Source organism: Marmota flaviventris, chromosome 11 (genome assembly GCF_047511675.1).
Source record: "Marmota flaviventris isolate mMarFla1 chromosome 11, mMarFla1.hap1, whole genome shotgun sequence".
In the NCBI taxonomy this organism is placed as follows: domain Eukaryota; kingdom Metazoa; phylum Chordata; class Mammalia; order Rodentia; family Sciuridae; genus Marmota; species Marmota flaviventris.
This window is the reverse complement of record NC_092508.1, coordinates 72,810,806-72,825,234: the sequence shown is the minus strand read 5'-3', so window position 1 is coordinate 72,825,234 and position 14,429 is coordinate 72,810,806. Positions and strand designations below refer to the sequence as shown.

The 14,429-nt window shown below is 36.3% G+C and overlaps 1 protein-coding gene across 1 annotated transcript in view; it reads right to left on the bottom strand.

Annotated features, from left to right (window-relative positions):
• Ccdc148 (coiled-coil domain containing 148) overlaps positions 1 to 14,429 on the bottom strand; it is a 217,675-nt gene that overhangs the window by 56,904 nt on the left and 146,342 nt on the right. Inside the window, 1 exon segment of the mRNA XM_071619395.1 lies at positions 1,372 to 1,490. Coding sequence (XP_071475496.1) covers positions 1,372 to 1,490 — 119 coding nt within the window.

Below are 14,429 nucleotides of genomic sequence, written 5' to 3'. Positions count from 1 at the left end.
GTTCATGCCAAAATTAAGGGGAAACTACTAAGAGTTCTGAGCAATTTTTTATATAGTTTCTAATTTAGGTAAATGTATTAGGGAAACTTATTAAAGAAAACTCACTATGACTTATGCTATAAAACTAAAGGTATGTCTTCAATTTATCATTTATAAAAAGATAACTAAGGAGCTAATTAAACTAGATAACTATGCCACTTATAGACTTATTAACTCTCCACTGGACAATGAAGTTCACCCTTCATTGCCTCCTGTGAGAAAATGCAGCTGGACCCCCTGTATCTCCTTTGCAGTTGGTAATATATTAAACTGTGTTGGAAAGGGGTGCTGGAAGGACACTGAAAAAGGAAAAAGCTTTCCTTCATTATTTCAGTTGTCCCTACCATTCACTGGCCAGCAGCACCCATATGGGCCACCTAATGTCACCTTTACTCTTGGAGCTCCAATGGAACCCATGCTCAGTTTCCCATCAATTTTCTAATCTATGATTAGATTTCCATTGAGTTTTACAAGCCTCCCAATGGCCAGCTTCCAGCTTTGGTCTGCCTGTATCCCCAGGAGCACTGAAGAACTCCACCAACATGCAGTGGGCCATAAGCACAGCAACTACAATGAAGACTGAATTCTAACCATGGGGAGGGGGAGCCCAAATCCAAACTGTTTCTTCCATGGGAACCTTCCTTCAGTCCTTGGGTATTCTTAAGAGTTCTAATTTCTTAATACAATAGGGATTTTCTGTCACAGTTTATAATTTTTCATATTAAGCTTCTCCTATTCAAATTACCATTTTGTTTCTGCCTTCTAATTGACCCTGATTGACACAGTAATCTTGGAAATATAATTTTAATCTCTCAGTGTACTCATACATAAAATGAGGAAAATGGATTAGTTAATATCAAATATCTTTTCTAGCTATAAAATTACTTGATTCTAGGAAATTATTTATATGTGGCATGAAAAAAATATATTATGAATAATGAGCAGCACTTTATAGTTGTGTATTGTTTTCCCAGCCTCAGTATCAGTAGATGGGTCTCCCTTCTCATCAGAATAATGTTTTCCTCCTCCTGCATCAAAATATTAATTCAGTATCTTTTCACACATACAGTGGGCCACCCAATATCATAAATCCTCTGTGAGAGTTTTAACTAGGAAGCTAACTTGGAACAAAATGTAGACATAGAGGTTTGTGTATAAAATGAAAGTTTGAAGTACATTATAGAAATAATTTTATCTGTTTGCAAATATAAATTTTGAATGGATACATTAAATATTTAAAAAAATGCTCCCTCTGATATTGTTTATCCTAACACATTACAGAAGAATCCATTTACCACTCCCATCATCACACATTTAACATCTCCCTTTTACCTTTCTCTGTCTTTTTCTGACTGTTTAGCCATTAATTTCTTCAGTTCTTCTAGACGTTGAAGATCTCTCATTTCCATTTCTTGCCACTTCTGCTCTTTCTTAGCCCAGTATTTCCTTATCTATTGTATAAATGTTACATAAAATTTCAATGAGCAATAGATAATAACAAGAGAAAGCAATAACATTATCCATTGGTTCATATACCAAAGATTGAATTTAAATGGCATTTCATATTTTTTGTTTCTTATAACTGCCTGTAAAATATTGGCAACAGAAAAATAAATTAAAACATGTTTTGAGAAACTTCATGGTTTAACAATTTCTGCAGTGAAAATGTAACTTGTGCTGAGCCCAAGGTTTTAATCTATGGCTAAAATAATCAAATTTCAGGGAACCACAATAAAAGAATGTTACTGCCTCTAAAGCATATGACCTACCTGTTACTCAAGAATATTTTTATCCTCTTCTGATAATGCACTCTTTAACAAATACAGCATTAGAACTATTTTTACTTTAAAAGCATGGTTTTATTTATGCTAATGGACAGCAGGATGTTGAAAGCATTATGCTTCTGGGGAAGTGGCAGGAGATAGGTAGGAGGAAGGAGGGAAAGAACAAATTAGCAGGGTTGTGGTAGTCCTGACTTATGTGGTAAAATAAAGGTCAAGCTTCTCAAGTTTAAAAAGGTGAGTGCATTCTTCTTCCCAGGCCTATTTTATTTCTCTTCTCTTGAAATGGAGGCAGAAGGACAAAACCAAGTGTATACATGTGCTATTTTCAGGGGACTAAAGCCATGCTTCAGGATTCCCCAGTGTGATGAGGCAATTTAAGTTAATGTTTATTTTGCAGAGGCCCTTTTTACCACTCTGATCTGCCATGTTGTATCTGGGTCAAGAGACTGGGTTTTTCTGGTGGAAAAGTGAGTGGCACCTCAGTGATGAACACCAGCAGAAGGGGTGTTACAGAGGCTGGATTAGCCTCACCCCCAATGTGGCATTTCCCCTTTTGAGAGATGGATATGAAAATCTATGTAGTTTTCTGGGTTGCCTTAGCACCCTGGTCTCAGATTCCCAGGAGATCCATAATAAGCCTCCTAAATTCCATGGCCAGAGCTATAGTAACACTTCAGCCACAATAGTGACATTGGTTCAGTGCTTAATGACTATGTGGATAAGCTCCATATAAGGTGATACCCATTCCACAGGTGACCAGGGTCTGAGTTTAGGGAGAATGGAGAGAAAGCTGGAAAGATACAGCACTAAAGACAGTGTGTGAGAGAGAGGGGGTAGAGATGAAAGAGAGGGGCATCCCTGACTGACAAAGTCTGTTCCAGAGTTCTAACTGGTAAGTGCCAGGAATTCTCTTAATATCAAATATGAAGGTATTAACAATGATTATTTAATCTTATCTGGGAATTAAAAGGGATCTTTTGTATTCTTTATGCTTTTCTGTATTACTTTATTTTCTTTTACAGTGAGTATATCTTTCATTATCAGGAAAGAATAAAAATACTTCAAAAGTAAATTTTAAAAATAGATACTGAATTAAAGAACATTTTTCTCTACCTTGCAACGTATCAATAATGTTTTATTGCTCCCAGCATTGGCCATGGAGGAAAAGTCAGTGGTCCTTTTGCAGACATTAACTTGACCATAAGCAGACTGACACATGATCACTGGGACTTTTGTGAATCTCAGGACAAATTGTTTCTATTCTTAACTCTCTGGTACCCTCAGCCATTACTACAGTGTGAGTCCCTCCCCTCTTTCTCCTTCTCTCTCCTTTCTTCCCCCTGCTCTACTTCCCCCTCTCTCAATTTACTCTTTCACAGTGAATTCTCCAGGACCCTCTGGAACCTTGTATCATCATTCATAACATATTCCACATCTTTAATCTTCAGAACATTACTTCCTTGTTTTGACTGAAATTCTCTTGAGTGAAGAATAGTCATATTCTGTTGCCCCATGTGCAGAAGGGCTTGGAATAGTTTGGACATTTTCCTCATTATAACTGCTATTTTTTAATTAACTAAACTCCATGATTTATTTAAATTTCTTTAGATTTTACCACATGTGCTTTTACTGTTCTAGAGTCTCATTATCTTATCATATTGATACTAGCATTTAAGAGCAAATTTGGCACCAGATTATATTTATACTCTCATTGCACTTGATTTTCTATTTTTTAAAAAAATTGTTATTTTTAGATATATATGACAGTAGGGTATTTTTGACATATTATACATACATGGGGTGAGACCCTTTACAACTTTGATCCCATTCTTGTAGTTGAACATGATATAGAGTTACACTGGTCATGTATTCACATATGAGCACAAGAAAGTTATATCTGATTCATTCTACTGTCTTTCCTAATCCCATTTCCCCCTCCCTTCCCTGCATTCCCCTTTGTCTAACCCAATGAACTTCTGTACTTCCCCTTCCTACCCTCTCTTGTTATGGGTTAGCATCCGCATATTAGAGAGAACATTTGACCTTTGTTTTTTGGGGAGACTGGCTTATTTCACTTAGTATGATATTCTCCAGTTCTATCCATTTACCAGCAAATGCCACCATTTCATTTTTTATAGCTGAGTAATAGTCCATTATGTATGTATACCACATTTTCTTTATCCATTCATCTGTTGAATGACAACTAGGTTGATTCCATAGCTTGGCTATTGTGAATTGACCTGCTATAAATATTGATGTGGCTGCATCACTGTAGTCTGCTGATGTTAGATTCTTTGAGTATATACCAAGGAGTGGGATAACTGGGTCAATTGGTGGTTCCAGTCCAAGTTTTCTGAGAAATTTTTATACTGCTTTCTATAGTGGTTGCACCAGTTTACCGTCCTACCAGCAACGTATGAGTGAACCTTTTTCTCCACACCCTCACCAACATTTATTGTTACTTGTATTCTTGAAAATTTCCATTCTGACTGCAGTGAGATGAAATCTCAGTGCAGTTTTTAATTGCATCTCTCTACTTGTTGTTAGAGATGTTAAATATTTTTTCATATATTTTTTTGATCATTTGTATTTCTTCTTCTGTGTAGTACCCGTCTAGTTCCTTTGCCCGTTTATTGATTGGGTTATTTATTATTTGGGTGGTAAGTTTTTTGAGTTCTTTGTGTATTCAGGAGATTATTGCTTTATATGAGGTACATATGGTAAAGATTTTGTCCCATTCTGTGGGCTCTATAACTGCTGTTTTTAGACCACTATGATATTGTTCTCATGTATAATTCCTCTCCCTTTGATATTTACACTATCTGGATATATCCTCTCATTTATCTGTCCTTATCACTGGTATGTGTGGTCTTCCAAGTCACTCTCAAATACCTATCAAGACTTCAGATGCCCAAGTCATAACCTCCTCTATGTTAGCTCCTCCTTCCACCTTCCTAGGAAACTTCAGCATCTTTCTGAATGTCCCTTCAACTTGTTATTCTCACCCTTTACATGACTTTGTCCATTCCAGGGACTCACCTCCTCCTCCTCTTCCAGAATTCTATTGTCACTGGAAACAGTTCCACCTGTTTAATCTTTAATTACAGCAATAAACTCTGTGACCAGAACTGAACCCCCATCACACCATCTTCTGGGCTCTGGTTGAATAAAGCTATTTCTTTAGTTCAGCCCTCATCATAATGCTTTGCTAATTAGTACAATATTTTCTCTTCCACTAAATTGCAGAAATTGGGATTTATTTATTGTGATACTTTTGAGAGCAATTAAATGTCTAGAACATAGCATGTATTTAGTAAAAACATAGCATGTATTTAGTTGATTGGTGACACAATTGTAGAAACTGGTGCCAAATTTATGGCTTCATTAGAATAGTTAATGACATTCATCATTACTTTTATGAATTCCTGGTCAATTATTCTCAATTTTTCACAGTGATATTTCAAAACATGTTCACTGTCTTTGGTTCTATACCTGCCTCTACTTCCTCACTTTTACCTGAGGAAACAGAAGCTTTAAAAGTACCTTCCTTAATGTCCTGCACATCAGAGGAAGAAGTGCCCTTCCTTCTGTTGAAGACAAATCCCTCATTACAACCACAGTCCCATTCGCAATTCCATATTGTCAATAATCTTACTCTATCAACCATTCCCTCTCTTCATCCTCACCATCTTTTCTGCTTCCTTTTCTCTACACAGAATTAAGCACAAATTTGCTCCATTAAAATTTTTAAAGGACATACTTTAGAACCTCCACGATTTTGGCACCACACTATTCATTGGCACTTTTTTGGCCCAAGCATCTTAGAATACTTACTGTTCTCCAATTTCAAATCTATTATTTTATTCCTCACCCATGGTGCTCCTACCTCTACCTTCCACCCAGATTCATTGTTCTTACCAGTGACATCCAAGGGATCAAATAAATAATCATTTCAATTCTTACTTTACTTGATGTCTCTGTGTATTTATTCAGTTCTGTTAGCCCTTATCTAGAGTCTCAAAACAGTAATGACTTTGTCATTCATTTGTTCAACAAATATTTATTGAGCACATGCTTGAAAATGTTGGGCTATGGTATTTAAAGAGAGAGAAACCTATGCTTCATTAAACTGGGACTTTATTGAAAAAGAAGAGACAGTAACCAAGGAAATGAAGAATTATTACATGTGTGTTAACTCCTAAGAAGGAAAGAAGTAGGGTGATAAGGCAGAATAATTTGGGTAGAATTAGTAGAAGGCATATGAAAATGTTTCCACAAGACCTTTGTTTAAAACCCTGAAAGATAAGAGGAAGGCAGCCATGGAAAGAAATGGAGAGGAGAATTGCAGAGAGAAGAAAACTGTGGGTGCAATAGCCTTGGGTGGGAAAGACCTCACACATTGCTGAGAATTGGGAAAGGCCAGTACAATGGGAGTAGGTAGTGTGAAGACAAGAGGTAAGACTGGAGAGCTGCTGGGGACCTAGGCCAGTGGTTGGTAGTTAAAACAAGGAAGTCATTGTCAAGTTTAAAGCAAGAAATGAAAAGATATGGCTTACATTAAAAAAAAAAAACAGCTCTGCTAATAAGTGGAAAATAGATAATAGAGGAACTAAAGAGAAACAAGGAGACCAGAAGGAAGGATAAGGTAGAGATGGCTACTTGGACTAAGATATAAAATGAAGTGTTCAGATTTGAGATGTGCTTGTGGGTGAAGTCAGAATGCTCATTCAGGGACTGGATAGATATGGAGATTGGAGGGCAAAGAATAAATAATGATTCCCAGGTTTTTGCTGGAGCAACTGGCTGGATTATGGTCTCGATAACTGAGAAGAAAGATTAAAGAACAACAGATTGGGAAAAGGAAGACACTCAGTCTTGAATATGTAACACTTGATTACCTGTAACAGCTCTAAGTGGAGATGACAAGCAAACATCTGGAAGTATAAATGGGTGGCTCAGAGGGAGAATTCAGTGCTGGAGGCCTAAATTAAGTACCTAACAGTTTTAAATGATAGCTGTTGCTACAGAACTACATAAGATCTCTAGGATGAAAACATAAATAAATAGAAGAAAGAAGGTGACCAAACACCTTCATGCTTCTCTTTTTACATGGTTTTCTCTACTAGAATAATTTAACTTCTCTCCTCCACCTGCCATTCTTACTCTATTTTTTCCTCAGGTTTCTGTTTTAAGACCAGAATGAATGCCACCACATTCTTGAAACTTACTCTAAGTCCTTAAGGGAAGATGTTAGCTCCATTCTTGGTCCATCAATGATCCTTTGCTTATGATTTATTGCCCTCCTATCTTTGTCCTGCTTCAAGTTTCTTGATTGTCTTTCATAAGATTCTGCCCATGGACTGTATTGATACACTGGGGCATTTACTACACGCCTGGAATTGCTCTGTCTTTCCTCGCTGCCTAGTAGATTCATCCTGTTCATTCCTTAAGACTCAGTTTGAGCACTCCTCCCCAGTCTTTCACCTCCTTCTCCTCTAGGTAATGTCAGACGTACCCTCTAGGCATTATTTGTGTTTCCTTGGCATGGCATTTCCCACATGATATGCACTACTTATCATTGTACTCCTAACACCTTCTGTTGTTTCTGACATAGAATAGGGTTTCATGGGTCACTATTAGGTGAGTGGAAGCTTCTTCTGGTCCAAGAATAGCAAAGTTGTGGATGGGAACCTAGCCAGCAATTTTATTTGCGGGATGGTAAAGTCTGAATTAAGCACTTCCCTAAGGACAATTCCATTCTCTTCTCATCAATTAATAGAAGCAAAGAGTATGGATCAAGAATTATTGGCTTTGCAAGCCTCAAATAAATGTCAATACTAAGGGTGTCCCTTTGGGGACAGATTCTATAGGCACTGATTTTTAGACTTTTTGAGTGGTCCTTAAAATATTCCAGGAACAGGTGTTCAGAAAGTATAAATGATGAGTTGAATTCAAAGCTGGTCTCTCTTGACTACTACATGAGGTTTCTAAAAAAAAAACAAAAAAACTTTCATTTCCCCCATATCCTCTTATTGCCTCTGATTTGTATTGGATGCACAACATTCCTTTTCAAAGTGCCACATTTTGCTCATTTTGTTAAAGTCACACCAGTAGAAGTGTAAATAAACTGAAGAAACTATTCTACATGTATATTTATGTGCCAAAATAATACTATGCTACTTCCTGAGGGCTTAAGTTCACTTTTATACATATTTCATAATCTTCCAAATAACTCGCTTCATAACAAAACCCCCACTAATAAGTATGAAGTTCATGGCATGAAGGTATATCAAAGTTTAATTCTAAAAACCTTAGATTAATATTACACACCATTAAATTCAGCTTGAAATAAAAAAATTTCTTGTTTACACATAGAAGGCAGAAAGTTAAAGAATTATATTAGGAAAATAGATAGCTTCTAATTGTGGGTTATCTCCGTGATGTTGAATCTTTGAACAAATAGACTTCTGTTCATTGTTCCCAGGTCTTTTCTCCAAAGCTCTAATAACTTTTTCAGCAGAAGGTCATAATACTTAACCAGACACACAAAAGAAATTATCTATCAAGCTTTAATATTCAGTTCAATTCTCTCGTAAACCATTAAGAGACATTATATTTTTATTCCATTTTCTATATTGTAATTTATTTAGATAGTTCCTTGAAACTTAAAGATTTCCTTTCTGCTTTTCGCTAGAAATGTGAAACCCCACATAAACAAAGTATCAATGTTATATGTAAAAACATAACAAGATATCTTAATAGAAAAATATTCACTTTTAACTTAGATTTTTCCATTCCTTTAATTAAGAACAGTGTTGGTATCTATATCACATAAAATAACTACCAATTGAAATATGGCTCCTCTTTTTATATCATCCAAGATCACCTGTATTTTGCCACATAATTTTTGACATATTTTGTGAACTCCTGGAAGGTAAAGAAAATTCCTTATATTGTAGTAGATATTTGTGTCTGGTGTCACATCTTGCAGAAGAGAGGTACAAGATATACATTTGCCCAACTGATCCAGTGAAAAAGAATGCAGGAAGGTAGTATTGCTTAAAATACTTCTCTTATATCAGTTCATATAAATAACAAAGCACCTGAATAGAAAATAACGTTGCAACTTTTCAATCAATGAGCCAATGTATTTAGTCATGGGGAGGGTAGACATTTAATCTCAACTGAGCATGAAAAGCTAGTACTTCTGTGAGTCAAGTTGCTCATCAGAGCCACAATCAAGCTACTTTGTGCTAGAGATGCACACTTACTTCTCCCCTCAAAACCTTTCACTCAGTGTTATATCTTCTATATTTTGTGGCACAGCAATTTCTGTGTGCCTCAGCCTTGGACTGGTTTAAGTTTCTGAATAAAAAGTTGACTTCAGTAGCATTTCTTTATAGGCATTCATTATGCAAAGATGGAAAAACTCCACATGGGCAAGAAATCAAAGCCAGATCACTGGTTTTCAAAATAAAAAGAGAGGTTTCCACCATGAGATTAATAGATCTTTCAATCCACAATTCATATTGTTCATATTTCAGCTACATATTAGGACCCTAAAATTAAAAATTTCAGCCAATAATTTCCAGGTTGATAAACAAGTTCATCCACTGCTATTAGGAGAGTAAATTGCCCTACCTTTTCTGAAGAAGAGTAAAAGAAGAATCAAACTAACAAAAGTCTTAAGGATTAAGAAACAAACTTTTAAGGGCTAACAGTTGGAAATTTATAAAGATTTATATGCAGGTATACTCATCACACTTCTTGAAAAAGTGAAAAGATTGGAAACAATTTAACTATCCCACAATGTGAGATTGGTGAAATATGTAATTCTGAAAAACACTATACAACCAACAAAAACTATGTGTAGGTAAAAAGGAAACTATGAAAGATATATTGATAAGTTGGAGAAAATCAGGTCAAAAATAATATACCTGCATGTGTAGGAAAAAAGGGTGTAAGGTCATTGTTAATAATCTTCTTTTGTCAGTGGTTTAGGATCTGGGTTTTTACTTATTTTATATGCTTGTTTGTATTTTCTAATCTACAATAAGACATAAAATTCTTCATAAATACAGAAGTATGTTTTTTTTTTTTCAAAATCTGAGCAAGAAAGTCAATATTTAGGGGGGGGGGGCACATATGGACATAATATCATTCATTCCTAAGCTTTACAAACATCATTCCTGTATCAAGTCAAATGACAAAAAAAAAAAAAAAAAAAAAAGATTTCATTTTTGTCACCTTTAATGTGGTACCACTTTCACTTTCTGTGAAAAGTTTCACAGAACCATAATTTAATTTTATGCCCTAGGCCTTATCAAGGCTGATGCAGTATCATATGAGGATTGACTTAGACTCATGAAACTTCTATGCCAATTGCCATCTATTGAATAGGTTGCTGCTAGCTCCTGGTATGCTGTATATTATTAGCAAATGTTTTTCAATTACAACACTCTTCTTTACTCTTGGTTTGCTGATGTAACTATATTCCCATCTCCTTAATTTCTTATCTCTCATTCTCTTACTGATTATCTATTTTAATGATTCCTAATAGCAAACAGATGGTGTGATCAAAATTAGGATAAATTGAGAATAATGTAATAAGAGAATAGTTGAAAAAGGATGGTTACAATGCAGGGAAATCACAACGAATTGTGTGGTACAGAGTTGATGTATCACTTACAGACCAGAGACAGAGAAGACTGGTGGGAAAGTCCACCCAACGGGAGCTGAGACCTTTAGTGGACACAGCTGGTCAGCACAACCCTACAGTACCAGGGTTTGGGGAAACAGCTCTCTTAATCTCACTCTCCTTCTTCACTCTGATCTGTGTTCCACTTCAGCTGAACCCAGAAGCCAGAGGCCAAGGGAGACACCCAGGAAAACCTCTGAGCCATACAGCAGAGTAAAAAGCAGATAAACCCAAGAGGAAGATATTCTGCATAGTGGTGTGTTAATCACTCTCATTTAAATTAGTTTGGAAGTAGATAATATAGACATGCATAAATTAATAGCATCAGTTCATTTCAGGCAGTGTTCACTTTGGTCACTTAAGTGAGCATTTTTCCATAGCAGAGCAACCTACTCAAACAGGCAGTATGCTATTTTCTGCTATGATGCAGTTCTATTTCTTATAACAGGATGAACCAAGAAAGTATCTGGGGTAAACACATTAGTTATCTCCCTGTTAATTGAAATGCCAGGTGCATTAAAAAATAACTGTCATGTCTTCTTTAGGAGGAACGTCTATTTTCAGTATGGGCATTGAAATATTACATAATGATTATGTCATATGTTGATACAGCTGAAATGAATTGCCTGTAAGCTTGTTTAATTTCTCTCTTTTTGCTATTCATTAAGGGAGTATATACACCAAGGATGTTTTATTTAAAACCTGAAGTGTCAGAAAGAGTAAAGAATGAAAACTAATCAAACCTCAGTCATTCAATCATGACTTCTTAGAGCTGAGGTGATTTTGTGACCACTTAATCCAAACTTTCACTTAACAACTGAGGAGGCAAAATCCCACTGAGCCTATGTAACTTGCCCAAGGTTATTCATCTTGCTAGGACCTCCTAGTTTGGCACATATTCCTCTATAATCCAACATCAAAGTTGTATGTTATATAAACTTAGTAGTCATATACAGCTTGTTTATTAAACTCATCCATTCAATAAATATTTTTGGAATGCCTTGCACTAGGCACTGGAAATAAATGGAAAAAAGAAAGACAAATTCCCATTTTTCAACAGGTTTTATATTCTAGCAGAGGAAATGAAGATGGTCAATCAATAAATAAATAAATGTCAGGAGGTAACAAATGCTAAAGGAAAAATAATGAGGATAATAGATAATGACTGGGAAGGAAGATGCAATTTTAAGTTAGATCATCAAGGATGTTCTTGCTGAGATGAGGTTTGTGTGCAACACTGATGTATGGGAAGGAGTTATGCAGACATCTGGGAGAGAAGGATTGAGGAAGAGGGACAAGCCAGAACAAAAGGCTAATGGGACCAGTACGAGGGTGCTCACTAGGAGGGAGTAGGTTGTAATGATGGGGCAGAAGTGGGGGTGGGAAGTGGTAGGATATGAGATCCAAGAGGTAATGGTACAGTGTGGGGAAGCAGATCATGCAGCGCCTTTTCTGTCAGAGTTAGGACTTCAGATATTACTTCATGTGGGATGGGAAGCCATCGATGTGTTTTCAGCAGAGGATTGACATGACATGAAGTGAATTTTAGAAAGATCAGTCTATCTTCTGTGTAAAAGTCAGATTGGAGGAAGAGTAAGAAAAGAAAGGGAGCCAGGGAAATGAATTAGGAGATTCAGAGCCTATTATAATAGTCTTGATTATATTTTAAAGGCAGAGCCTTCTATTCATGCCAAGAAGTAGGGGTGTTTGGCGGGGATAGAATCAAAGATGATAGCAAAGCTTTTGGCCTGATCACTGGGAAAACAGATTTCCATCTATTAAGAAAAGGAAGGAAAGGAAGGAGTAGGTTTGGAGGGAAAGGCAAGAACATAGTTTTGGCATATTAGATTTGAGACAGTTGGATATGTGAGTTAAGAGTTTAAGAGAGAAGTTTACCCCAAAATATCAATTTATTATAATAAACATATAAATGATACGTAGTTATATTGGATTAGTTGAGATTGCCTAGAAAATTGATATTCTTAGAGAACTGTATCAGTTAAGTTTTTGTAGCTGTGACCAAAATACCTGATAGGAACAATTTAGCGAAGGCAAAGTTTATTTTAGCTCATGGTATCAGAGGTTCAGCCCATGGACAGGCAACTTTGTTGTTCTGGGCCCTGGGTGAGGCAGAACATCAAGGAAGATGGGCATAGTGAAAGAAAGCTGCTCACCTCGTGGGAGCCAGGCAGGAGACAGAAAGAGAGAGAGAGACAGAGACAGAGGGAGGGAGGAACCAGGGACAAAATATATAATCCTTAGGGCACACCACCAGTGACCCACTTCCTCCATCTGTACCCCACCTTCCTACAGTTACCACCAACTAATCCATTCACATTATTAATGCATCAAATGGATTAATCCACTGATTAGGTCACCTTATTAGCTCTCATAATCATTTCACCTCTGAACATTACTACATTAACACAGGAACTTAGCAGGGATACCTTATAATGAAACCATAACAAGGACTAAGCCCCAAGGACACTCAAAACTTAGGAGATAGAGTGATGAGGAAGATCCATCCAGTTTGCTGGAAAAAAGACAACATTGAGAGGAAGACTGAAAATAAAAAGTGTTCAACGGTACTGATCACCAGAGAAATACAAATCAAATTCACCATGAAGTATCAATTTCCTCTGCTTAAAATGACCATTGTCAAAAAGACAAAAGATAACCACTACTGACAAGGATGTGGAGAAAAGTGAACCCTGTACACTGCTGGTGGGAATGTAAATTAGGACAGCCATTATGGAGAATAACATGAAGATTCTTCAAAGAGAACTACCACATGATCCAGTAATTCTACTGGAGGGGATGTGTCCAAAGGAATTGAAAACCTGTATGTCAAAGAGACATCCGCAGTGCCGGGTTCAATACAGCCCTATTCACAACAACCAAGAAATGAATAGTGTCCATCACCTGATGAATGGATAAAGAAAATGTGGCACATACACACAATGGAATATTTGTTCAGCCATAAAAAAGGATGAAATCCTGTCATGTGTGACTACATGAATTGAACTAGAGGTCATTATGTTAAGTGAAACAACCCAGACACAGAAAGATAAGTACTTCATGATCTCACTCATGTGTAATCTAATCATATAAGTTGATAGCAGAATAGCAGTTAGCAGAAACTGGTGAGGGGTGCTAAAGAAAGGCTGATCAACAAGTTACTAAGTTATAGTTCAATAGGGGTAAGAAGTGTTGGACTGCTATTGCTCAGTAGGGTGACTAGAGATAACATGAATATATGCATATATTTTAAAAGTTTAAAGAATTTTTAATGTTTTCACCACAAAGTAATAATAAATGTTTGAGGAGATAGATATGTTTACCCTGATTTGAACATTTCACAATGTATACATGTGCTAAAACATCACATTATGCCATATAAATATGGACAATTTGATGTCAAAGAAAATCAAGACAAATTAAAAAAAAAACAGGAGGAGAGAGGTTGAAGATATTATATTTAGGCTACGGAATGAGATCGTCTAAAGAGAGTGTGGAATCAAGGAAAAGTATTTTTTTAGATGAAAGGCATAATAGCTTATTTATAGAATATATCTAGAAGAAGTAGGAGAAGAGAGAGGAGGGCGATTGGGACAAACTTGAATGGGATTGAGAGGATTGTATTCAGTGGACAAATGGAGTGGGCTGGCCTTACACAGGAACACAGACACTTCAACATTATAAAAGAAAGGGAGGTGGAGTCATGGGTATAAAGGCTGATAAGTTGGTGGATTTAATACTGGAAGCCTCTGGGAATTCTATTGTAAAAAGGAAGTAGATATGTAAAGACCACATCAAAGTAATTAATATTTTTTTTCAGTCTACTTAACAAAAAAATGGTACTAAGGATGCAATGACAAAGGTATTTTTATCTGTTTATAACAAACTTA